This window comes from Chondrus crispus, genomic scaffold, assembly GCF_000350225.1.
Source record: "Chondrus crispus Stackhouse genomic scaffold, scaffold_40, whole genome shotgun sequence".
Classification (NCBI taxonomy): domain Eukaryota; phylum Rhodophyta; class Florideophyceae; order Gigartinales; family Gigartinaceae; genus Chondrus; species Chondrus crispus.
Window position 1 is genome coordinate 14,144 of NW_005179326.1, and position 24,904 is coordinate 39,047.

General features: G+C 52.5%; 6 protein-coding genes; 3 read left to right on the top strand and 3 right to left on the bottom strand.

Annotated features, from left to right (window-relative positions):
• Positions 1–15,336: 15,336 nt before the first annotated feature.
• On the bottom strand, positions 15,337–15,980 carry CHC_T00006347001 (hypothetical protein). XM_005718701.1 is given in 2 exon segments: positions 15,337–15,392; positions 15,393–15,980. 1 exon segment carries the CDS (start codon positions 15,978–15,980, stop codon positions 15,393–15,395), a length of 588 nt encoding a protein of 195 aa, XP_005718758.1. The 3' UTR covers positions 15,337–15,392.
• A 405-nt stretch (positions 15,981–16,385) lies between these two features.
• CHC_T00006348001 (hypothetical protein) lies at positions 16,386–16,499 on the top strand. Its single transcript, XM_005718702.1, has one exon. It carries the CDS (start codon positions 16,386–16,388, stop codon positions 16,497–16,499), a length of 114 nt encoding a protein of 37 aa, XP_005718759.1.
• Positions 16,500–16,514: 15 nt separating this feature from the next.
• CHC_T00006349001 (hypothetical protein) lies at positions 16,515–18,197 on the top strand. XM_005718703.1 is given in 2 exon segments: positions 16,515–17,729; positions 17,730–18,197. 1 exon segment carries the CDS (start codon positions 16,515–16,517, stop codon positions 17,727–17,729), a length of 1,215 nt encoding a protein of 404 aa, XP_005718760.1. The 3' UTR covers positions 17,730–18,197.
• A 13-nt stretch (positions 18,198–18,210) lies between these two features.
• Positions 18,211–19,125, bottom strand: CHC_T00006350001 (hypothetical protein). Its single transcript, XM_005718704.1, has one exon. The coding sequence runs from the start codon at positions 19,123–19,125 to the stop codon at positions 18,211–18,213; it is 915 nt and encodes a 304-aa protein (XP_005718761.1).
• Positions 19,126–21,733: 2,608 nt separating this feature from the next.
• Positions 21,734–22,036, bottom strand: CHC_T00006351001 (hypothetical protein). Its single transcript, XM_005718705.1, has one exon. It carries the CDS (start codon positions 22,034–22,036, stop codon positions 21,734–21,736), a length of 303 nt encoding a protein of 100 aa, XP_005718762.1.
• Positions 22,037–22,108: 72 nt separating this feature from the next.
• On the top strand, positions 22,109–24,795 carry CHC_T00006352001 (hypothetical protein). XM_005718706.1 is given in 2 exon segments: positions 22,109–23,530; positions 23,531–24,795. 1 exon segment carries the CDS (start codon positions 22,109–22,111, stop codon positions 23,528–23,530), a length of 1,422 nt encoding a protein of 473 aa, XP_005718763.1. The 3' UTR covers positions 23,531–24,795.
• The last annotated feature ends 109 nt before the right edge of the window (positions 24,796–24,904 follow it).

The following is a 24,904-nucleotide window of genomic DNA, read 5'->3' on the forward strand; positions in this document are numbered from 1 at the left end:
GGTCAGCACGCCGCACCTCACCGCCCTCACCTCTGTCACACCGCACGTCGCTGGAAAAAAAGGAGAGAGAAAACACTGACGAAGGAGAGGCCCACGGACGCGCACAAGGTCGCGCGGGAAGGGCAGAGGGGGTCAACGCAGGCTGAGAAAAGGGACAAGCAGTCGGCACGCGCGCAAATGAACGCGAAAGGAGAAACGGAGGACACTGACCGGGGGGCAGAGTTGTTAGAGGGAACGGGGGCGATCGTACCGATAGCGCGGTCGGACATTTCTCTAGCTCTTTAATCCGTGGACGCGGACGTCCCCGCGTAAGGGGGGGGCCGTGTAGTATAACCCCCCCTGGGGCTTTTTAGTTAGATTAGATCAACAACGAGATCTAGTGCTGTAGAGCCCGATTCTCTACAGTACTACTGCGCGTGGCCACGTGTACCCCTCGGGTACCGGGCGCACGCGTGCACACGTACACACGTGTACCGCGCGGGACGGAAGCGCGCGCACACACGTGTACTGGCAGCCACGATGGCTGACAGTGTTACAGTATGGTCCGATCTGTACTACAGTAGTCCACTACAGTACTTCGGTACTGTAGTGTTATAGATTGTTTTGTATATTAATTATGGAGCGGACCGGCGGCGGTGGAGGAGGACAAGCACGGACTTGTCACCCACCGACCGTCAAGGTCCGACTTTCCGCTTATTCTAAGGTAGCGCTCGCTAACTACCTTAGAGCGGCACCGAGCGCGGGTTGAGGACGCGCGCGGTACTCCCACGAGCCGGCTCCGCCTCTGCCCGTCGGTACTGGATCGTTACCCAGTACCGCGCCGGGGCGTCGAGGCGTGGAACCACTCGGGCGTACCGGCGTCCTCCCCGTTCCCGCTCTACCACGCTACCCGGGCCCGCTGCCCGGTGCCGTTAGCTGGTGTTTCGCTTCACCCCCGTCTTCCCGATCGACAAGGGTCTCGGTCGAACTGTGCATACACCCCTATCGCTGGGGGTGTTTATGCTACACCAACCTCGAGCTTTCCGTGGTCTTCCTTCCGTTCCCCGACTTCCCCCTGACGATCCTCCTTCACGACCGATTGTCCAACCCACTCCCCAAATTAATCCTTCTCCTTGTCGCTACCCCTCCTCTTTTCTTTTCTCTCTCGTGTGCCCCCGTTCTCACGTTCGCACTCCCTTTGCCTCCAAGCAGGCCCTTCTCCTTCATAACCCTCAAGCTTTCTCGATGTCTGTTTCGACCCCTCATCGAGAAAATATACTAGTTCCTCGATAGTGATTTCCCCCTTTGAGTCACCAGACCGTTAATCGATCTCGACGATTCCTGTTCAAATGTCATCGGCCAGCGTACACGACATCGTGTAAAATGCCTCTGAGTCGACGAACTGATAACTTCCCTTCACATCTTCTTCGTTGACAAAGAATCGGTTCGAGACCCTCGCATCTTCCGTTTCCAAAGTCCTCCTCTTACAGTCCCAGCATTTTCCTCGTCTTTATGTAGCACGCCATGCTCATCCTCTAGTTCCCCCCTTGGGTACCATGTGTGTCCCCTCAGATCCCAGGATCACACACCTCGGGCTTCCGTCTTCCTCCTCTTGCTTGCAGTGTGCGTCCCCTCTGTCTGCGTCGCCTCGTCCTGACGTACTGCCGCCTGTGAGCTCATTCCGAGCTTTCTCGATCATGACGGTCGACCTAATGTGACTTTCACGAGCGGTCCCACGTCGTTTCGGTGTACTCGCCGAGTTTACCCCGAGGTCGTCCTGTCTGGTGCACGCCAATCCCATTCTGAGCTGATGTCTTTCGCGGCATCCGACACGTCCCTTCCGCGACGCGGACCATATTTTCCATTCAAATAAATACATGTATTGGAAGCTTTGCGGGCGATATCAAACTTCAAGCCCCTTTCTGCAGCGCATCCGTCGTTATCAACTAGGCAATTGCCCTCGTCTTCGCGGGTCCTGCAAACCTCTCGCCTTTCTGCGTGAGGTTTGCCCCACGCTGGTTCCATGAAAAATAAAAGATTGTCAAGGCGATCTTTGCCACGTCGTCCTGCAACCATTGTTGCGACGTCAATGTAGACGTTTGTGTCGACTTTCCCTTTCATTATCCTCGATATACGATCGTCAGTGCGTATACGAGTTTCTTATCCCCGGCTCTCGAGCTTTGCCTCATCGGCCTTCTTCTCGCTACGTTCATCCTTCAATTCAGAGGGGCGTTCCCCTCCCTTCGGACTCTCCGTTCATTACTGAGATATCCGTGCGCGTCTTCGCCTCGATCGAGGTCTTCCCCACATATCCGACTGCGTCAGTCGCTTTGCGTTCCTACGGGCACCGGGGTGTCCTCGATCCTTCCGTCTCAGTCTTCATACGCGATTTCCCTTTTCCTGTGATACAGTGCTTTCCTTGTCGATGCGACCGACGGTCGCTCTCGCCTCCACCCCCACCAACGGTGATCACGCGGGTGGGTCCTGATCCGTCTTCTTGCCTCTTTTGGGCGGTTTGCCGACGTCCCCCTGTAGGGTCACGTCCTTTTCATCCACAAAAAATATAACAAAGAAGAGAAAGAGCGAAAACGAAGCGGAATAGATAGATAATTGTGTCCGTCTCACACTTACCGGTCATCACATCTTGCTTGTGTGCAAAAAGAGGGAGGGTGTACAAAAAAATATATATCTCCCTTTCTTCCTTCCTTCCTGGGGACGTTCTTTTCGATGTAGTTCGACGACTGTGCGGACGACGGCGTCGCCGTGATAGCGGACCGGTGTATCTTGTGTGAGTTCCCCGTCAGGATTGGTTCTCAAACCGTCATCCTCGATGACCGGGGCGGCGGGGACGAGGGTTGTTGAGATCCTTCCCTCGTGTAATTTTCTATATCGTAAGATCGGGGCCTTGGGCGTGTGACAACAAACGTGTGTGATTTTCCTTAATTTTGGTAATATTCTCAGCACGGCGATCAACACGTCCCTTCTCGTACGCACGCTCGCGGGGCACTCTCGCTCCTAAGTCAACGTGATGGATCCTTTCTTAATCCTCAAACGATCATGCTCCCTTGTCGTGAATTCTTTTCTCGCCGCGGCGGTCCTCCTGGTTTTTGTCGGGGGCGGTGTACGCAGGCGCGTGCGAGTTGGCATGAGCATTTCCCATCGGGACGGATCGTCCCTGTTGACGAGCATTGGTCCCTCAATTTCTTGAGCTTATTCAATGCTATGGCAGCGCGTTCGACGAGGCCGTCGGCTCAGCTGCTACAGGTGTCATGCACGCTTTCCCTTTCCGCATTTGCGATTCCCGTGCTGTTCCGCGTCTCCCACCATTGGATAAAAACATTGGCGGTGCGTCGGAACGCGTTGTCGTCTTGAGACGTGCCGTCCCTAGAGAGGGAACGGCTGACACAGTCGAAATAGAACGGAATTACGCCCTGTTGCGCGTAGGCGCAACTTGGGGGATTTTTTGTTTCACGTTAGGTGACGCCATCGTCAGTGCGAACAATCCTTGATGATCCTACATTCCCTGTAGTTGTTCCCTATGTCGCTCGGCAAGCGTCGACATTGGTCGTCCTCACGGCTGTTATGGGCAGTGACACTTTCGAGGCCTTGCGGAGGATCTCCCAGACGTGCTCTGGGGTTCCGTAGACAACTTCCAAAAAAAATTAACAAAATGGAAACGACAGAAGAGACGAGGGAATTGTTGTTGTGAACCAGTAAGTAATGCGTTCGTGACTAAAATACGTGCGCGTCTGCGTCGGTCGCGACTCGCGTATCAACGGTACGACCTGTATCATAAACCCCCGGTCGCGTTGGGGGTTTAGCTGTGGTTCTTCGAAGACCTGTGTACGCGAGAGAGGACAAAAACACACACATCAGAAAAGAACGCGGGCGGTGGTAGCGTGGTAGAGCGGTGGGGAGCGGACGCGAACACAGTACGCGGTAGAGCGGTTCGACGCGCTCGACGCCCCGGGGCGGCGCTAGTTAGCGTTCTAGCACCGACGGGCGGAGGCGGATCCAGCTCGCGCGCCTACGTTCGCGACCGCTACCCGCGTTAGTTTCTAGTTAACGCGCACGCGTTAAGAGAACGCGTTTAGAATAAGCGGACGGGGTTAGACCTGCGGTGGAGGATCTGGTACCAAGCCCGTGCTTGTCCTTGTCCTCCCTCCGCCGCCGGTCGCCCTGTCATTTAATATACAAGTAAATAATCTATCATAACATATACTACAGTATCTAGGTAGCGCCTTACACGGTAAGCTCGCGCGCCTTACTCCGGATCGTCACGCTGTACACATGCACAGCGAGCAGCAAGCGCGTACTTACAGGCGGGGGTGTGCGCGCTGTAATGCATTTTGCGGGAGTACAGTAGTCACCCCGCGCGTTCAAATAACGTCCTCGCAATTATGCTACACGACCCAGTGGGACGAATTCCGCTTCGGGTCCTGGTCATCTTTGTCTCGCGTCGCGGGCGTGTGCGCCCTCGTCCTTTCCCAATCGACGTTGCCACCATCTGTGCGGCTTATCTTCCGGCTCGACGAGCGACAATCTCTCGGCTTGTAAGGCCTATTCAATACGCTTGAAACGAAATTGGCGATCAGCTTCTTGCGTGGTGGTCGGCAACCGTACCGCCGGACGGGCTTGGGGGCTTATGCCTTCGGCTGTAACACTCGACAACCACTCCTCGTGCGACCAACAAGTACCACATTTCCCCTTAATTTTGATTAAATTTTGGAAGACGGACTATTGTTCGATTTTCGACTTTCACCTCCATTCCAGCAGCTCTCTGTCGACATCCCTATTTTTTTGATTAAGTTCCGCCGCGCGAGGGCGGACCACTCATCCCAGAGTCATTTCATGCGCTCGTACCGGCAGCGCGTGATCGTATCCAAGGAGGTACATTACCTCAGCCTGACACTACAGTGGCACTTCGATTTCCCGGTAAGGTGGCGCGCGTCACTCCGTTCATGCGCGGGACCCGAGGGAAGGTTTCCTGGCTCCTGCCACTCTCCCTTATCTCCATTTCTTCCCCTTGTGACACCGCCGTTCTACGAGTGTTCTTACTCTCCCTACCTTCGCGCCGCGATCCACATCACCAACTCCAACTCGATAACTTCCTGACAGGAGTTACCCCGCTTGCGCGCGCGCGACTTGCGGCGGCAAGGGTAGCTTCTTCTTTCGGAAATACGTGACGGCCGCGCTACGGGGTAATTGCGCGATGGGCTCCCACGTCGCGTCCTCGGGCGTATACCCGTACCACTCCACCTTGAGAATCAAATTTCCATCTTGATAATCGTGGTCGACGACCCGGTCGATTACGTATTCCGTGTGTTCCGCCTCCTCTCCTTTCTCTGAACTGTCTCCTTCCCCCTTCTGAAGGTCTTCCTACCCATCCACCTCTCTGGAATTTCCGGACTGGCGTAGGTCTGGTGACGTCTCCGCTGTCGGCGTTTGACTAACTAAATTATCTTGGTCCCCTGGCGCATGCGCACGTGTGTGAGGACGATCCTCGTCCTCGATTTCCCCTCCTTCTTCGTTTAACTCCGGCTCTCCCAGGAATTGTAGCGATTGACGTAGGCCGGTTAGCGGCGCATAGTCCATAAGGCTTGGGGCTAACTCCACCCTATCTTGCGATACGCGTTCCACCTGGTCGCCGATGGCAATGACCACCGTATGCTGATCTGATCTTCTAACCTGATAAGGCCCCGTAGCGACTTGTGCGAGCTTTTGCTTCGGTTCGCTAACCGTGCCCTGCTCCTTAGGCAGGAGTAGGCAGGAGCCTGAGGAACACGTAGGACCCCGGTGTGATATCATATTTCGGCTTGCGAAGCCGGGCGTCAAAGTTTTGCTTGTACCGGGCTTGTTCCTTCCGCGAACTACTATCGGCGCTTCGCATTAGGCTCTCCAACCACGACTGCCATTTCAGGTAGTATGCTCGTGACGAGCTGAATTTCTCCAAAGTTGGCTGCGCTTGTAACGCAATGCTTCTCGGTGCCTGAGCTAACACCAGCTCGAAGGGCGCGATGTTCGTAGTTCGATGAACCTGCGTGTTGTATGCGAACGTCACAGCGTCGCTAAATAGGTCCCAGTCCTTGGGATGTTCTCCAACATATTTTCGCAACGCGGAAGTCAGCGTGCGGTTAAACCTCTCAACTTGGCCGTTGGCCTGGGGGTGATATGTAGTCGTGAAGACGTCACGTATGTCCAAATTTCGACAGATGTTTTGAAAGAACCGGGCCGTGAACTTCGTCCGGTTGTCGGACAGCAGCTTCACAGGGGGTCCATATAAGAATACCCAATGGTGCACAAAAGCTTGCGCTATCTGTGGCGCGGCAATTTTCTTGAGTGGTACGGTTCGTACCAATTTTGAGTATCGATCGCTGATCACGAGGATGTAGCGGTTTCCTCTTTTCGTTATGATTAATTCTCCGAGGATGTCGATGGCCACAAATTCCAGCGGAGCCTTGGGTGTGAAGAACTTCATTTCTTTCGTATTCTTCCATAATTTCACCCTTTCTCTGGCGCAATCTGCGCAATTCCTTGCTACAGCGCAGCAGTCTAGTGCCATTGTAGGCCAATAAAAATATCTTCTTAACGTCTTGTACAGTTTCCTGCCTCCAGGGTGGCCTGCCAATTTTGCGTAGTGGCTCAACCCTAGGATGCGGTCCCTTAAAGATTGTGGTATCACCACTTGTACAAACTCCGCCGCAGTACGGCATAGAGTTCTTTCGAATTACACTGCCTCCGTTGTGAACGTCCTCGCTTTTCCAGCGTTCATCTCCTCCTTGATTCGACTGCGGAAAGGGTCGACGGCCTGCTCGCGAACAAGCTCCTCCGGAGCGACAGCTTGGAAGTGATCGAGGCGATCAGAGGCGGCCCCCCCTCAAGAGCGAGGATTTCGTCCAGCCTTTCAAAATCTTCCTCATCGTCTTCTGTAGCGTCGGCCGGTTCGGCCATAAAACATGGGATTTCATCGTCGATTTCATCGACTGTTTCTCCTTGCGTTAAAAGCCTTGACAAGGCATCTGCCTGGCTGTTTGCCTTTCCTTTCTTATACTTGATTTCGAAGTCGAATTCCGAGAGGCGTAGCCTCCATCGGATTAATCTCCCACTTGGGTCCGTCACGTTCATCGACCACCTCAACGAGGCATGGTCGGTATGCACGATAAAGTGCTCGCCATATAAATATGGTCTTAGAGTTTGGACGGCCCAAATAACCGCCAAACATTCCTTCTCTGATACAGAATAATTCCTCCCGGCTGCAGCTAACGTTCTGGAAAAGAACCCGATGGGTTTTCGTTGTGCATCCGGATACGTTTGAAATAATGCAGCTCCGATTTGATAATCACTTGCGTCGGTATCCATCGAATCTGGAAGGTCCTTCTTTGGCAGCGCCAGCACCGGTGGTGCCAAGATAGCCTCCTTGAGCTTATGAAAAGCTTTCTTACATGGTTCGTCGAATCCTTCCAACTGGACCGGTTGTCCCTTCTTCAATAGTTGATTGAGCGGATGCGCGATTTTCGCGTAATGTGGGACAATCCGACGGTACACATTACAAAGTCCCAAGAAGCTTCTGAGCTGGGTCTGCGTTTGAGGGTACCTCACTTGTTCCAACGCCGCGATGCGAGCGGCATCAACCTCCAACGTACTTGGCCGAACGACATGGCCCAGGTACTTGATCTTTTCATCAGACGAAAATTTCACACTTGCGAAGCTTGAGCTTCACCCCTGCCTTCTCTAATACTGACAGTATTTCATTCACGTGAACCATATGTTCTTCCCAAGACTTGCAAAAAATGATGATATCATCCAAATACACCAGACACGACTTCCATCGGGACGGAGAGAGCAGTATATCCATGGCTCTCTGGAACGTCGCCGGCGCATTGGTAAGCCCGAAGGGCATTGTTGAGAATCTGTAGAGACCTGAGTGACATGAAAAGGCCGTCTTGTCGCGGTCCGCTTCAGGATTAGGCATCTGCCAATACCCCGAGATCGCGTCCAACGGGAGAAAACCTTGATGTCACTATGCGAGTCCAGACACTCGTCCAGGCGCGGCAAAGGGTACGTGTCCTTCACAGTCACTGCGTTCAGTCTGCGGTAGTCTACGCAAAAGCGCATTGAACCGTCCGGCTTGGGCACCAGCAACACGGGCGACGCCCATTCTGACTGTGCTGGCTCTATTAAACCTGTATCCAACATCTTCTGTACTTCTGCATCTTCAGTTTCGCGGGCCTTAGGCCCGGCCAGATACGGGGCTTGCGCAATTGGTATTGTATCTGGGACCAACTCGATCCGGTAGACCGTGATGTTAATTTCACCAAGGGTCCCATCTCACATCTTAGAGTATTTCTTCAACATCCGTCGGAACCGCTCGGGCAGCCGTTCCGGCAGGTGGCTCAGGTCGAGTTCCTTCACGTCCGGCGGTGGCGGCTCAATCCTGCGTTACGGCTTCGTAGATGCCGACGCGGAGAGCCCTACCGACCGTTCGCCAGGCTGGTCCTCGCGGCCTTGATCGGACGGTTAGCATCTTGTCTCGGCCGTAGACGTCTTGGTAGAATTAGGAAAAGTTTCCTTCTGCCTTTCTTGAATTCCGAGAGCTTCAACGATGGTGGTTTTGCTCTCAAGCACGGCCCTCGGGTGCGGTAATAATTCTGCCACCACTTGGCCTTTTTGCACCCTGACAGGGTACGTCCTAAAATTCGCAACGAGTAAACGAAATGGCTTGTCAGGCTCAACCTGAACGACACCATTCGTGCGCGTCAACCCGTGCCTTTCGTACAACGACGAGTACGGCTGAACCATAACCAAACCTGCCCTCTTCGAGGTACATTCAACGACGCGTTGCGTCCCTGGCTCGATAGTCGTGGCCCTTGCCACTTTTGCCTTGGGGGATATTCGCTCCCCCTTTCCATCATTCTCGTCCTCTTCCGGGACGAGATTCCTCTTCCCTTTTCTCGGCGAGAACCGCCTAACTATCGGAACCTCCGAGAAATCCGCCCACTCAACCGTTTTATTCATTGGATAAATTGCTTCCACAAACCGGTCACAGTAGTCCGCGCCTAGAATTAGCGGGACTGCGAGTTTTTCACATACAATAAACTCGGCTGCGGCCACGAAACGCCCGAGCCTCACAGGCATTTTAATTGTGCCGAGGGTTCGAAGTGGCCGGTTGTTCGCATCGCCGATGTCCTGGGTCGGTCCGAAGGACACTAGAGATTCCATTCCAGCCGGGAGTTCCGATTTTCGCGCAAGATTTGGTCCCGCGCCGGTGTCTAATACAGACAACACCCGGCTCATCAATCCGACCGTTGGTCCGATATCCGCGTAAACTTTGTAGTTTTTTCGCGCAAGAACCAAGATCTTTTCAGGACATTCTTGTCGCTTAACCCTGTACAAGGGTCTCCGAATTTCTTCCAGCGGACGATCCTTGGCTCGACTAAAGATTTTCTTGCCTTGAGTCGGCCCCTTCGGCTTATCCACCAATCCAACAACCTCCTCATCGAAGCCTGATTTTATTCTTAGAGACGGGGAACGGGGCTGAGCCCCGGGCACAGTACGTCGACCCTATGCCTCTCACGACTCATGCGAGATTCCCCTCTCTAGTTTTCCTGCGGCTGCGGGTTCTTCTTATCCTCCGACCAGGGCCCCGCGGCTGGCCCTCTTGATGGTCGGTTCGGCCCGTTGGCGGAGGCACTCGGTGTGCTCGCCGTCTGAAAGTCGAACCAATTTTTGACCCTCAAATAATTGGTCGATGGAATCCCCAATCTCTCCATCGGAGACAACGCCTCGTAGTTCCCCAGAACCTTGTGCATTTCCCGAAGGGAAAGTATGCACTTGGGCGCGGCGTTCCCCTTTTCGTAGCAATGAGAGCATATGAGCCCATGCCTCTTGACGGGGTACTGCGGCCTCGGCTGTCCGTTGACCTGCGGCCTTCTTGTCCAGCCTGGAAGTCGGAACTGGGTACCCCTATCCTCCATCTGGATGCGCGGCGCCGGCGTATGGTCGCGCCCTTGGAATGCTAATACGGGATCCGTGGTTTCCCACGCTGTACGACTCCGTCGCGCACGTGGGCGTCTGTAGAGTTGACGTGCCACTCCCCCCGTAATCTCCGTGTCCGTAGCCCTCCGATGGCTCATAAAATTCGCCTCCGGCGACAAAAGCTCCGCCATAATAATTTTCGTTGCTCCTTTGCGCACTGCGTCCCTCCGAGCCTGAAATTGAATATGCTAGATGGAGTGCGGCGCGACTTTTCCGAATCGGGTGAGGTGCCTTCGGCTTGCTCCCCACCCTCAGCGTCGCTGGTGCTTGGATTGTGACCTTTTTGGTCTTCCTCTCCTTGGCGCGGCTCGCCGAGCCATGCGCCTTAGCGTAGTTTACCGGCCTTATAAACGAAGTGTCCAGATTATCTTGACGATACTGAGACACCATGGGCTTGATGCTCGCATCTAGCCCCTCGATGAACATAGTCATCTGCTCTTCCATTGAATAGACATTTCCACATCTATTACTCGCGTCTGTTAGACGGATGTAGAATTCAATCTCGTCTTCAGACGGTCTCTGCTGAACTTTTCGTAACGCGAGAACGGCTTGGCGGATCGCCTCATCGGTAGCGAAACTTCTCAATAACTACTGTACGGCCTCCGGCCAGACTGACACCTTCCCATGATGGAACCCGCCCGTCTGTGACACAGAAGTGTACTGTCTCAAGGCGATGCCTCCAAGGAACTCGGGCAGCAAGCGAATTGCTTGCCCCTCGTTCATTGCTTGAGTACCAAATTCCTGAACTAACTTGGCCAAAAAATCCAACACCGGGACCTCGTCTTCTCCAGAAAACGTGTTTTCCCTCTTCACCTTCGGTGGTATGTCTCTCCTAATTTTTCGCAACGGCGGTCCGCCGAGAACTCGACAAATACGCCTGCGGGTTTCTCAGACGGTACGTCCGGTACGATAAACTTTTTCTTGAAGAGGTAGTTTGTCGGATTCAACTCGTCCAACTCCTCCCAACGTGACCCGCGTCGCGTTGCGACGTCCTCTGGCTCAGCGTCCTTGTCTCTCCGCGAGGCGGACGAAGTGATTCTGCCCCGTCTGGAGGTAATTTTCTTGCCCTGCGAAATTCCGTTTCCTTCCTCTAAACGATGTTCGGAATCGCCGGCATGGTTCGACGAACCGTCGTCACCATCTTCGGAAAGACCATTTGACTAGGTCATTGAGTCTTGGTCCTCCGGCTTGTCACTACAATGACTCTTGCTCCTGCGTCGCAGATTCTTCTTCGAAGTCTTCGACTTGGAACTCCGCTGTACAGCGCCCTTGTCCTTCTTCGATCGACGGTCGCCTTCTCGACCCGAAGGGAGCGGCTCTTGACCGGCGGCCTGTTCAAGGTCCTTGAGACGATGAGCGGCGCGGTCAAACCTGTCGTCGATATTGCTTCTAAATTTTCCTAAGGACTCCAAAGCTTGATTCGCGTCCCGCCTTGCGTTCTTGACTGAAAGTTTCAAAGAAGCTAGGACCTCCGGCTCCAGACCGTCGGTCGCATCACCAACCTCCTTCTCGACGAGATCCACTCGAGCCGATAGCTCTCCTAAAACGATGTGAACTCGGATGCTTGCAACTCCAGTTGCTTCCGGACGAGGGCTAATTCAGCCTCGAAATTTTTCGTCATCTCTTGGCGAATTTCCTCGCCCATCTTCTCGAACCTGTAGGATAGGTTATCCTTGTCGGCTTCAATCCCCGTTGGGGATTCTTGACCTTCGGGATCCGTGGCCGTATTGGCCTGGCTTCGGCTGCGAGGACCTCGCGGGATCCTCGACGCCCTTGCCGATCCGATTCTGCTGGCCCCGGGACCGCCGTCCCCGGGGGGGCTTGTCGTCATGGTTCGTTTCCAAAAAAGGACCTAACTTAACACAAAAAATAGAGAACGCTACAGCACCTAAATAAACGTACGTCGCAGAGACCACTGATGTAGTCCGTTTCCACTTACGTAGTTTCTAGGTCGGGTCCCCTGTACGCAAATTCTAGGTCGGGCGACAAGTTGTGTAGTGCGTCTCCAGACCGGGACTTTCGTAGGCAAAATTCTTGACCAGGTCTCCTGTACACCAAAACATTCTAGGTCAGGAGACCACTTATGTAGTGCAATGCGCCTGTCAGGCAGAGACCGCGGTCCGATGGTCCAGCAAAAACAACAACAGCAACAAAAAGAAGAACTGCCGACGGCACAGCGCTACGGAGTGTCCGACTCTCCCTTCTCCGTTTAAACGAGCTTGCGACTCGTAGTAGCTCAGATCCCTGATAGGGGGGACACAGAGAAACAGCCCGGCCCGGGATCGATGTGGTAGAGACTTGGGAAGAGAAATGCTCGACGAGTGTGGGGTGGGGCGTGTACTTAGGTACCCTGGTTCCACTGGGTTGTAAGGCCAATGCTCGTTGAGCTTCTTCGACACGTTGTAACGCGACAAGGCCTTCGACGGGGGCGTCGCAACGCAGCCCGACGGGATGAAATGAAAGTAGCCGTGCTACACCAACTGTGCCGCCCGATGGCTCGAAACACCTACACCGGTTCGGTCGCAAACGAGGCCGATGGCACCAAAACAAGATAAGGGAAAATAAGTAAAATTAGAGATAGAAAAGGATAGGGAAATAAAGGAAAAGGAAAGGGAACCCCCGAGTGCAAAGGATAAAGTAATCTGTAGTTAAAGGGAATGTCTTGCAAAAGACGGACTTCGACCAAGGCGTTATCAGACTCTGGCAACTCGGGTTACCTTTACTGACTTGGTGGTCAGTGGGCTAGGGTATATATCGCCCCGCCGGAGCCACTACAGTAGCTCGCGGCGCTAGATCCTAGATCTAATCTAATGTCAGCAAAACTAATGCCAAGCCTAGAGAATAGGCTACCAATTTCATTATTTGCTGCCTCCGCATTTCCACAGATTAGCTAGCCAAACGTCAACCCAGACGAAGCGTTTGCTAGCTCCGCGATGACATTGTACTTTCCGACATGCTTCTGAAGAGCGGCCTTTTTGTCGTCGTCTTGCCTCCCTTCTTACGACGAGGCCTCCTCTGGCCTCCGACGAGCGGCGGAATGGTACCTATCCCGTGTCCTAACCCTGCTGTTGTAGGTGGGTTGTGAAGGTGTGGGATCTCAGCCTTGTTCTGCGTCCAGCGCTGCTTCGGGAGCACCTCGCCCTCAGCATTAAGCTTGGCGGCAGCCACCATATCTTCTTCTGTTGTCTCGGCAGTGTAGCTGACCCGCCGCGAGCTCGGGCTATCTTTCGCTACAGGAGCAGGCTTGGTCTGGGACCCACTGCTGTGCAACGGAGCATTGGTGTTCGACCAGCAGCTTTCTTCTCCGCCAAGCTTCCCACAACTTCGACAGCGTGTATCATTGTAAGGATTTGACGGACACCTACTGGCACCATGCCCGACATCCTGACAGAACGAGCCGGTATGCATGTCGAAGGACAACTGGCCCGCATTATTCATTTTCATCAAAAGAGAGAGCTTGGCGTACTTGTCCACCAGCATTTCTACTTTCTCCTCGACATTATTTGAACGTTGCAAATGGTCAGGGCGGTGTAGATTGCTTTTCAGTGGTATATTTCGTGGTTGGGACATCAATTGTACAGCAACGAATGCCTTGAATCCACCATTGAAGTCTTTGATTGCTTTGCGAAGCACTTAATACGTGCCTGGTGCCCTTTAAAATACGAAATGAGCGACATCCGCGTGTCCCATGACTGCGTTTTGGAGCAGACCAAACCAAACCTAGCCTCGGTGTTAAATGCTTCCTTGTCGAAGCAGCGGTCCATATCGTTCAGCGAGCCCAACGGATCGCCTTGATTAAGAAGAATGGAGACTGCTCGACGGATATGCTCTTCCGGTCCAGCAACCGGTTGGAAGCAGTCTATTATGGCCTTCGTAACCGCGGGATAGTCACCAGCCTCGTCACTCAGCTTGCTATTACGACTGTAGATGTCTTAGTAGAACTCAAAGGCGTCCCCTTGTAAGTAGCGGAACAGTTCTCCAGCCTCTTCTTCGTTAGATTTATATCGCATCACGACATTCTCATAGACAAAGAAGAACGTAGCAACATCTGCTTTGTGCTTACCATCAAACATCAGTCTTGGGGGACCCGCCTGACTGTCGGCGTCGGCCCTCCACAAGAGTACCATGTTGGTTTGTAAAACGGGATGCGTCGTCCCCGTGTCTTACCGGTCTGCGTTTTTTTCTTTCCCCCCGTCTCCGGGAGAACCGACAACCGCGGCCTTTATAAAGGGGGGTTGCTGGTGTTGTCGGACAGTGACAAAAAAATCGGACATGCAAAATATTTTGAAAAATATCTCCGACACGGGCCAAGGAGCACCGCCGCGCGTAACGGCGCCAGATAGTGCGCCGTATATCAGAACGACGTGGTTGAAATTAAAGAAAAAATATCTCAATCGATTGCTTACGGCTTTCTACGTATAAGTGTGCAACAACCCAAAAATACAAAATAGGCGGACTTTTCTATTTTTTATTTATTTGCTTGGATGTCCGATCTTAGTGCTCGGTTGAGGTGCAAAAGTGTCCGCGCGCTTCAATTTCACTCCTCTTCTGTGTCCGTGGTTGTTTTCGCCAAGTCCCAGTGGACGACACTGACAGGCTGAGAGTGTCCCCGTCGCAAAACATAAAAAATGGTGATTGCTTGACAATTACAAGTACTTTTTCCTTTTAATATTGAGGTTTTTGTCCGACGTCTCCAGCACCCCCCCTTTACTCCCTTTGCGCAGTGTCTACAATTATTAAATTAAATTCCCAATTACTTTCAATGGTCCTGAACACGTGTCACACACCCCTTTACGTGTACGCAAGGGAACACGAATGTACATAATGTACCCAATTGTACATTTTCCATGCATGATCAAAAAAATGCACGCAGCGTGTATGGGCCCTCCATCCTTTGTTGGCACTGACATCAACTCGATGTGTTAATGTCAATGTGATTCCCAAAGCCATAGAATCAGAAATGGTAGCGAGGTTTCAAACGCTTGAGGACCCAGGTACTGCACTCTACATTGCAGTTTTGAACGACATTTGCACCACGCAGCTACGCGGAGAGAGGAACATGCATTGAGAGCAGATGCCTTCTACTTCATTCCGTTTACTGCATCTACTGCACATATTTACCGTACGATATGTCAGCACACTCTCGATACACATAGAAGTCCAATGACAATCTATGAGCTAGTGCTGGAGATGCAAAAGCCGCCGGAGACGGCGACGTGTTGACTAAAAATCTGCAAAAGTCCGGAAATGGAGCGACGCATTGACTGCATCCGCTGAAGACGACAGCACGTCACTGGAAGAATACTTGAGGGCTGGGTGAGGCGATAAAAAATGCTAACATTTGTACTGAACACGGTTAAGATAAATGAGCCCCATGCCTAATTCGTTTCCTCATCTTTGCTGAGCGCAGAGTAAGAAGAAGCACCAGAAGACAGCTGCGACTGTTTGTATAAGCCAAACACGGACGATAGCGCAAGGAAGATGAGTAAAGTAGGGGTGAAGGCCTGTTCGAGACTCAGCAGTACGGCCTCTACGTTGTCAGGAATCTCCTTTCCGGAAGCCTTGAAAAAGGCCTCGCTGGAGATCGCAAGCCCCGACGCTAAAAAGGCGATGAGCATGGTTCCCAATGCGACGACGAGCACTCGTTCGGCAGCATTTAATGCCTCAACGCCAAAGGCTCCTGCGAGTCGCTGGTAAGCGGATGGCGGGGGCTGATTCTCAGGGTCAGACGAGGAAGTCGAGTTAAATTTGCGGTCGAGGTCGTCGCCGGGGCGCGGGGCGCGGATTCCGTACTTGGAAGCCAAGCCCTCAATGCGTTCCTCGCTCTCTTTTGAGAGTTGGCTTTTCTTTGGGCCGGGCTTCCGCTTGCCCTTCCGCATGGTGACGCATACTCGTGCGGTGCGTCGTTGCCCGGTTGGCAGGAGGAGGGCTGGGCCGCAGAAAGCCATTGCACTTTGGGGGATCATGATGCTAGCTTTGACATGGGCACTGTCCTTACAAAGGGGATCAAGAAATGGAAGAGTGCGGGTTCTTGTTTGGGTCAATGGCGGAGATATCAGGTGGGGTAGCAGAACGCATAAAACGGCGAGGTGAAGGAACGCGTGGCGAGGCGAGGTGCGTTACTGGCTGTCGTCCGTTTGACTTCTGCGGAAAAGGGCAATTTGATCCACACAGAATTGCATAGCAATGCCCTTGGGAATGGGTACCTTGGGCACGGGTCCGGCCAACAAATCTCACAAAGGGTACAGTACAGCATTATTCTTCCACAAGGAAACCTCTCGCCATAGTACCATCCATGTCTATCTCACTCTCAGTCCCCACATCCTACCAAATGATGCGGTGGAAGCTGATTGCTACCCGGTCCCACCCCCATGTCGCTGCGTGTCGGATTGCCCGCCGAGGCTGCAGTTGTAGACGACCAGCACCGCAGACAGGAGCTCCCGAACAACAATAAACAAAGCAGCCTCCCCCACCTACCCCCTTAGCAAGTTCCCGCAATAATGCTCCGCTCCACACGCCACATCACTCGCCACGCAGCGCGAGCGCTCGTTACAATTCGCTACCCAGGAGCTGCCACTGCCCCGTATACTTCCAGCCTCAACCTGGAGCATGCAGAGGCGGTCCCTCCCATGAGCTGCTTCCGAATCATGAATGAGCGCGGAAAGCTGCTCCCGGGCGCTGTCGACTACGGCGCAGAGGTAGTCGGCAAGGAAAAGGCTGTCGATCTCTTCAAATGCATGCTTCGTCTCAACGAAATGGACGTCACACTATTGCAAGCGCAGAGACAGGGAAGGATTGCGTTCTACATGTCGACGTTTGGGGAGGAGGCCGCTGTTATCGGTTCAGCCGCTGCTCTGAGAGATGATGACACCATCTTTGCGCAGTACCGCGAGCATGGAGTTTTGTTGTACAGGGGCATGAACTACGACTTTTTCTGCAACCAGTGCTGCGGAAATGTGCTTGACTCGGCGAAAGGCCGTCAGATGCCCATGCATTTCGGATCTAACGAGAAGCATTTTCATACTATCTCCTCGCCGCTGGCAACCCAAATCCCCCATGCCGTCGGCGCCGCATACTCACTCAAGATGCAGGGTTCCAAACAGGCTGTGGCGGTCTTTTTCGGAGAGGGAGCAGCCAGCGAGGGGGATTTCGCGGCTGCAATCAACATGGCAGCCGTCATGGATCTTGGTGTCTTGTTTCTGTGCCGGAATAATGGGTATGCTATCTCGACGAGAAGCACAGAACAATACCGCGGCGATGGCATTGCAAGACGTGCTGTGGGCTACGGAGTCGCAGCCTTGCGAGTAGACGGCAATGACATTTGGGCAACGATGCGGGCCGTGGAGGAAGCGCGAAAGTTTTCCAAGGAAAACGACAAGCCTGCCTTACTTGAGTTGATGACGTATCGCACATCGCACCACTCGACTTCTGACGACAGTGCGCGATATAGAAGTGAAGACGAGATGAGCATGTACGCGCAATCGGCAAGCCCAATTGACCGCCTCCGCAAATATCTCGTTGCTCGTCAATGGTGGGATGTGGGCGAGGAGGAGGAGTTTAGAAATGAGCAGCGGCAGCAAGTCATCAATGCGCTGACGAAAGCGGAGACCGCACCCAAGCCTGGGGTCGACACTATGTTCGACGATGTTTACGCTTGCAAGCCTGCCCATCTGGTCGCCCAGGAGAAAGAGGTTACAGAACGTCTGCGGAAGTAGACCACACGACTTACTAGGCTGTAGCATTGCAAATATCTGCGTTTCTGAAGGCCATTTAACTGCCACGGGTTCCCACCTATCAACTTTGGGCACGTCCAACCAATTTCGAAGACCTCAACAGCCGACATTCTCCAAGCACGCACTCCTACTTCGAGTAGCATACCACGCACGGTTTACACTGACTCGTTTTTTTTTGTTTTTGTTTGAGCCGCTATCGCCGAGTTGGGGCTTGATTTCAGAGTGAGACAAGAAACATTGCGATTTGCTCGCGTCTTGATACTCTTGAGGAAGGTCCGTGATATCCTAAATGGTGCGAGTCTCAAATTTAAAGCTACGTCTCACTGAACGTCATAAGACAAAGAATTTAGCACTTCATGTAAAAGGCTTTCTATCTGAAATGAGGTGGATCTCGCTCCTGAGGCAACACATTAGTTAGCAGATGGTATTAAAGAGTGACGGTTACAAGAGTCCCTCGTTCGTTCTATGCGCTACCCCCTCCGAAAAGCTTGGCGGCATCAGCGAACTTGCTGTTCACAGCTTCTGCGTCAGCTCCCTCTTTCTCAGACTTCTCCTCTCCGGCAAAGATTTTGGTGGCGCTCTGAAAGCGGTCAACCAAGGGCTCTCTTTCGTCCTGCTTGGCTTTCTCCTGAGCCCCAGACTCAAATCTGCTAGCGATGCTTCCAACTCCCCCTGCCTTTTCCTCTACGACTTTGTCGGAGGGGACCTGTGCCTGTTGTTTCACAGCTTCTCTTTCCTTGTTAGCCGACTTTTTCGCATTCTCAATCTCCCGTTTAAAGGCAGTCACCTTTCCTTCGGCCTTCGGTTTGCCCTCCGCTTCTCGTTTGCCCCACGCATTCGCTGCTGCGGCAAACATGTTGGGCGATTGATCGCTTTGGGCGGTTGTTCCTAGCCCCGCCTTTCCCGAAGCGAAGCGCTTGGTGATCTCGCCAAAACTGGGCCGCTCGTCAGTCACGGAATCTGGCTTTTGAGGCTGCTTCGCGGCAGGTTTGGGCGAAATTTTCTTCTTACGCACGCTTGCATCAGCATCGGCGATTGTGGTGCCAAACTGACTTGCGATGCCTGATACTTTTTCGGAGACTTTCGGTTCTTTGGAATCGCTAGCAGGCGAGGCGTCGAAGCGGGATGCAATGCTGGAAACCGTCGAGGGGGCTTGAGGCGCTTTTGAGGACGGGCCTTCAAAGGCGGAGGCAAGTCCAGCTAAGCGTTTTTGAGACATCTTTGGTTTAGACCGAGAGGCTTGGGAGTAATGGCCTACCTGTAGAGCACGAGTTGGTAATGGCTCGTCAATTGGGAGGAAGGCGAGCAGATTAGGACTGGCGGTAATAACCCTAACGGAAATGGTGTTTACAGACACAGCAGGAGGTGAAAAATGCATTCACAATGCAAGCATTTTCTACCATCGAATCAGCAGGACAGAACGGTACCAGAAAAATCTCTCAAAAATTTGCATTAGTGACGTTTCTTGTCAACACTTGTAAAAGTTTACTGAAGACAAATCCATGCGTCCTCCGTCTAGCCGCCTCCTCAGAAAGTGCTGGCCTTCAATACGTTGTTGAACATCAATACCTTCATCTCCCCAACTGGACAACAAACATGGACCCAGCTGCTGAGCGACGAATAGAAGAGCGGCTTAATGCACATTTTGGCGGCAACGTCCCCGCCGCCTCGTACGACGCCCGAGGCCTTCAGACATGGGGCACTTTCTTTCGGGAAGGGTCGGCGGCTGACAACAAACCCGAGCGACCTCCATCCCCTTACACAGACCTTTTTCTCGAACCTCTTATTCGACAAAGAGAGGCGGCTCAGGCTAGTCATCGTTCTGGTTTAGAGCAAACCAACGAGAAGGGGCACGTCCCTAGTGAAGAAAACCAAGTGCAAGTCGGTAGCAAGCGTCCCAGGGCCAACGGTAGTACGGACAGCTTCAAGGAGGTGGCAGAGACCGTTGAAGATGTCGATGGCCCACCTGCCGAACGTGAGAACCCTGCAAGTAGTCAGGAGCAAGCCGAGAGCGGGAGTGACGGTAGCGAGGAGGAAGACGACGAGGAAAGCAGTGATGATGGGTGCACTTCACCTTCGGATGCAGAAGACGACTTGAAAAGGGTCACATCTTTTCGGGACCAAGTTGCCGATAATGAGCGCTACCGAAAACGAATAAGGGATGCCCATACTCTTCCGCCGCCAGGCTGACGACCTTGCTTAAACCGAAATGCGAGAACACTACGTTCATGCGCTTCTAGCCCAACTTTCGTACGGTTTCAATGTCCAGCATCCTTAAACGTGTTGTATGGAAATGTGAATCATTGTTCATCCGCTTTAAAACCATGATGTTCTCGAGGAACGCCGCGATTCTGCGTCATTGTCGTGCCATACAAAAGCTAGTATAGCTGAGGCAACTAGACACAACAAAATCACAAGCTGGCAATTGCATATTTAACCTAACGACTTCTGATGTGCAACCAGTAGTCAACGCGACCAGTGCAATCCGTTTACGCTCACAAACTGGTCTGGATAGACCTTCATTGTCATGATTGATCTAACTCATATTCCTTTCACCGAAGTTGGGGAAAGTGCCGTCAGCATGCCTCATGGTGCCGTAACTGGCCAAGTAGTTATCACTTTGTATTCATTGCTTGCTAGTTGGCAGTCAACGTCCGTCTGCCGGACTAATCCAACAGGATTTGATCAGATTGCGAGCGTCTATTTGTTGCCGTCGCGACCCCTCCTGCCGCCGTCAGGAAAGGAAGTCCTGCACACAGAATGCGCACTCCTTTAAAAAGCCCGTGGGCAATTGCTCGCCAATTGTAGCGACATATATCAAAGAAGGCATCGCTCGCAAGGATGCTGGATAGTATTCCCGCTGGCTTCGATTTTTGACTGAGACTGTTCACTCTGAGCAGCAACGAAGTCATGAGGTAAAATATGCGGGCTACTGAGCTGGGAGATGATGTATGTTTGCATTTTGCCAGTGACGATCGAAGTGACGTCTCTTTCTCTATATGGGCCTTGCTTTGTGACTGCTCAGACCGTATGCTCCCCTTTTTCCCTGTTCACGTTTGCGAAGATTTGAGTTGTTGCTGGCAAATGACCATTTGTTCTTGTTTTATTTCCTTTACAGCTGGAATTGTACTCTACAGGCTTCGGGGAGCACAAAGGTTGTCTGTAAAATAACGCGCTGTTTTTTTTTTTTTTTTTTTTTTTTTTTTTCATTTGCCCACAAAATCGCTGGACGCAATTCGTAATGTAAACCAGAGATTGAAAAATTCCGGGTTTTACGGATTGACCTCCAGCAGGGTGCCTGCCCGCAACAAACGCAAGTCTGGTACGTCGTTGTGCCGCCCGACGGATCACGTGCACCTGCGCGAATACTCGCTGAACCGAATATTGTCGCTCGCCACAAGGATAGAAAGGTTCCCAGTCGAAAGGGCGGTGTGTTTCGTCTTCCTGACAGGCTGAGGGGGGCGGTTTGGAGAGGACCGCTTTTTAGAAGCTTCTACTTGTCTATCTTTCGCGGTTGCTTCGGCGGCATCTGTGGCAGATCCTGTCGCGCTTTGATCCGTTAATGGACTCTGAAGCGATAGGGGGCGTCCATGACGCATATCGATACGACCCGTGCAGTCTGAGACTCGTTTGTGCTGATGAAAAGAACGGAAACCCCACTTTGTTTTCCTTCAAGACGGGTCGATCCAACACTGCTGTGATCAGGCGGATGTGAAACTCGTGGAAAACTCACGTGCCCCCAGTTTTCGGTATGCTGTGGTGAGTTTTGCCAAGCGCGTTGTTTGAAATTTTTTAGTTGAGAAAATCTGACCAAACTGGCCGCCAAAACACGCGTTTTCGTGACTTAACGGACAACCATACTAAATACTGTATGAGGAAACACGCCGCCGAAACACGCGTTTTCATGACTTTACGGACCTCCTTACAGAGACACCTCACATCTTGGGATAATTTGACTGGGTGGCACATGTTTAGTGCCAGTTGTGCTACCTACTGTAATAGCACTGAAAAAGGAGGTAACAGCCAATAGAAACAACTCCGTCGCCCCAAAAGAAAAAAACTGTGTTTTCGAATCGCAAAAAAGCGATCGCACAGGGAGGGAGAGGGGGTCGTTTGTATCTAACCCACCAAACCGCACACCCCATCCTCCGCCCTTCACTACACGAGTGTGATGTGGTACAGTGGTCCGAGCATCCCAAGTGTCCTGTCCCAAACACGAAACACAAGCACCAGAGGAGACCGCTCCCGCGATGACGCCACGGCCGCCCGGCGTCCAACAGCAAAATCATTGCGTTTCCTGCGCTTACCCGCTGAATGTCGACAGCGACATCTTCGGTGTGCTCTCACGCGTGAAAGGGATGATGTCCCACGTTGGCTACAACGTCGGCCGAGTACTCGTCGAAGATTCCCGTGAGAGCGCCGGCACGAAAACCGTTACTCTGTTGTTAAGACCCTCCAACTTACCGAAGCACTTGTGCGCTAATTCCAACAACTACCCGCGTGAAAGCGGCGCCGGACAAGACCCCAGCCCCGCTTGTCGCTTTTGCCCGAGTTCATGTTCTACTACCTCGTTAGGGAGAGCGCGCGTTTGCCATCACGGTGAGACAACCCATGAAGGTGAAGAGGAGAGCACCCCCTTGTCTGCAAATGCAACAAAATACGACAGTGAGCATGGAAGGAAGCATACCCGAAGAGATTCATCAAAGACAGCAAACAGACTGCCCCACTGGGGCAGGTGCGCCTGCGTCTATGAGGGAACCGTGTATGAGGTAAACTCACTTCTTCAACCCGCGGCCCAACCCAATTTATCTCATTTCTCTCCCCCAGCGCGTGAGACGGACCTCGGTACCGTCTACCACGTGCAACCCACAACTGATCTGGCTTCACAGGATGCCGGCAGACGCGCTATGGGATTGGAAAGGCATAGGGAGGGGCCACAAGAATCCCCTTCCCAGGAAGGAGATCGCCCTGTTCGACGTATGGGAGGGCAAGGGTTTTCCACGCTCTCAAGACCTGCCCCAAACGCATGCGCAAACCAAAACGAGCCCACAGCATCAGGCTTTGCACATGATAAGGGTTCGAACCCTCGCTGGCTCCGCAATGCGGCGCAGGGAGGCAGTTCCGTGAACCCAACGAGTGCAGAAGGTGTCCACTCAGTTCGCCTTACAAACGAATTCCGACCATCTGTAGATACGGCCGCAATGCAATTGGATTTGTCAGATGCGGAGAGGGTGCGAGCATTACGAGAGAGGACAGCAGCATCACAAGCCCCCCGCTCTATGCCTAACCAGGCCCCTGATTCTGGTAATATAGGAAAGAAAAACCCGGCCGCGCCTATCTCTCAGACATTAACTTTCGCGACGACTAAAACGACAGGGCCTGGAGTGGAGGGCGGCGTACCGTCTTGGAGTTGTGACCGGTGCGGGGACAATTTCTCCGTCGAGCTGGAACTCAGAAGGCATCAGTTCATGCAGCATAGGGACGGCAAGGTCACAAAGCGTACAAACGAAGGACGTTTTCTATGTCTGATGCAAACCTGCGAACAAAGCTTCGTTCGGCGGCATGTAATGGAGAGGCATTTCAAGAGTGTACATTTACTTGTGAAGGAATTCCCATGTTCTACCTGCGACAAGAGCTTCGCGGATTCAACAACACGAGCTGCTCATCGCAGTGCAGTGCATGAAAAGCGGAAACCGTATGTTTGCAATCACTGCTCCCGGTGCTTTACTCAGAGTTCGTCTTTGGGGAAGCACCGTCGCCGATTTCATCAGAACCCTCCGTGATCAAAGATTGGAAGCTCTACTCGGACCATTTATTCCCGTTTGTGAATAGTTTTGATGGATATTGGGAGGTATGGTTCTTGCTACGACTTCATGGCGTTTGTCTCAAAACAGTATTGCATTGAGCGCAGTGAAAATAGAGAAGTGCATACGGGGGGTGTTTTCACCATTTGATATTGCTCGCAATGCCTCTTACGCATGAACCTGAGTTCTCCCTTCGGGTTTGAACAGGCGCTCCGCACACACCCCCTTTTTTCGCAAGACTGCGGGTAGCAAGATTTCCGGCGCTATGTCAGCTCGTATCAAACTCGCCCCCGAATGCATTTTGGCAGAAAAAGTTCTTTGATTCTCTATATCCTTTGGAACTGGACAATGCCGAGGAACAATTGCCACCTACTTGCAGAGATTCTTAAAAGAAAGCCGAGCATGTTGCAATCAAAGGGTGGCAAGAGGGACCTGGAATACTTCGTAGCAAATTCGTGACTACGACTTCAATGAAGCCTTATCGTGTGGGTTGGAGATTACCGTTTCACCAGCAAGAGCATCTCTGCCTACCGAGGTGTTGATAAGCCTGTAAAAAGTAGCAACGGCCGTTGAGTCATCCCCCAAAGTGTTTGCAGTGCCCATCCGAGGGTCCGAATGATGAATCGGGGAGCAGATGAGGCAAGAGGAAGAAGGAGGAGAGGTGAGTCGAAGATGCAACTCAATGCATTTGGATAGCTCTCGTGCGAGATTGTATCGCATGCGACAGTTAGTACACTTCTTGAAAAATGAAAGGACCACGTCCGTAATCGCGAAACACATAACAACATCCTCACCCGCAGTACAGTACAGGGGGGGGTCGCGATATAGTGCCATATTTGTTAATGCCAGCTCCGATATAGTGCTACCCTTCTGCGGGTGGCACGAATTTTGAGCCAAAAACGAAGGGTCTCCAGGGAGGCAGTTGGATGGACATGTACTGCCCGAGAGCCGCTGCCGCCGCGGAAAGATATTATGCAGTTGCCAACTCGAATAGAGACTATGGCGGAAAAAGGCAGTGTCGATGATGCAATTGGACATCTGCAAAAGTGTAGGCTGGCATTTATGGCTGCGAAAAAGGAGGAAGTCAATGCAACGGCTCGGCAGCTACTACTAACAGAAATGCTTGATTAGACTTGAGTCTGTAGTGAAGATACAAAGCATGAGTGATGGCGTCCTGCGAGCGGTCTTTCTGAGCAGTGATGCAAGGAAGTGGTTGCAAAAAAGCCGTAAATCTCATTATCTAACAGTGCCTGGTTCGATATAGCGCCGTTTTCGGCCCACTGACACAGGGTAGCACTATATCGCGACCCCCCCCCCTACTGTACTGCGGGTGAGGATGTTGTTATGTGTTTC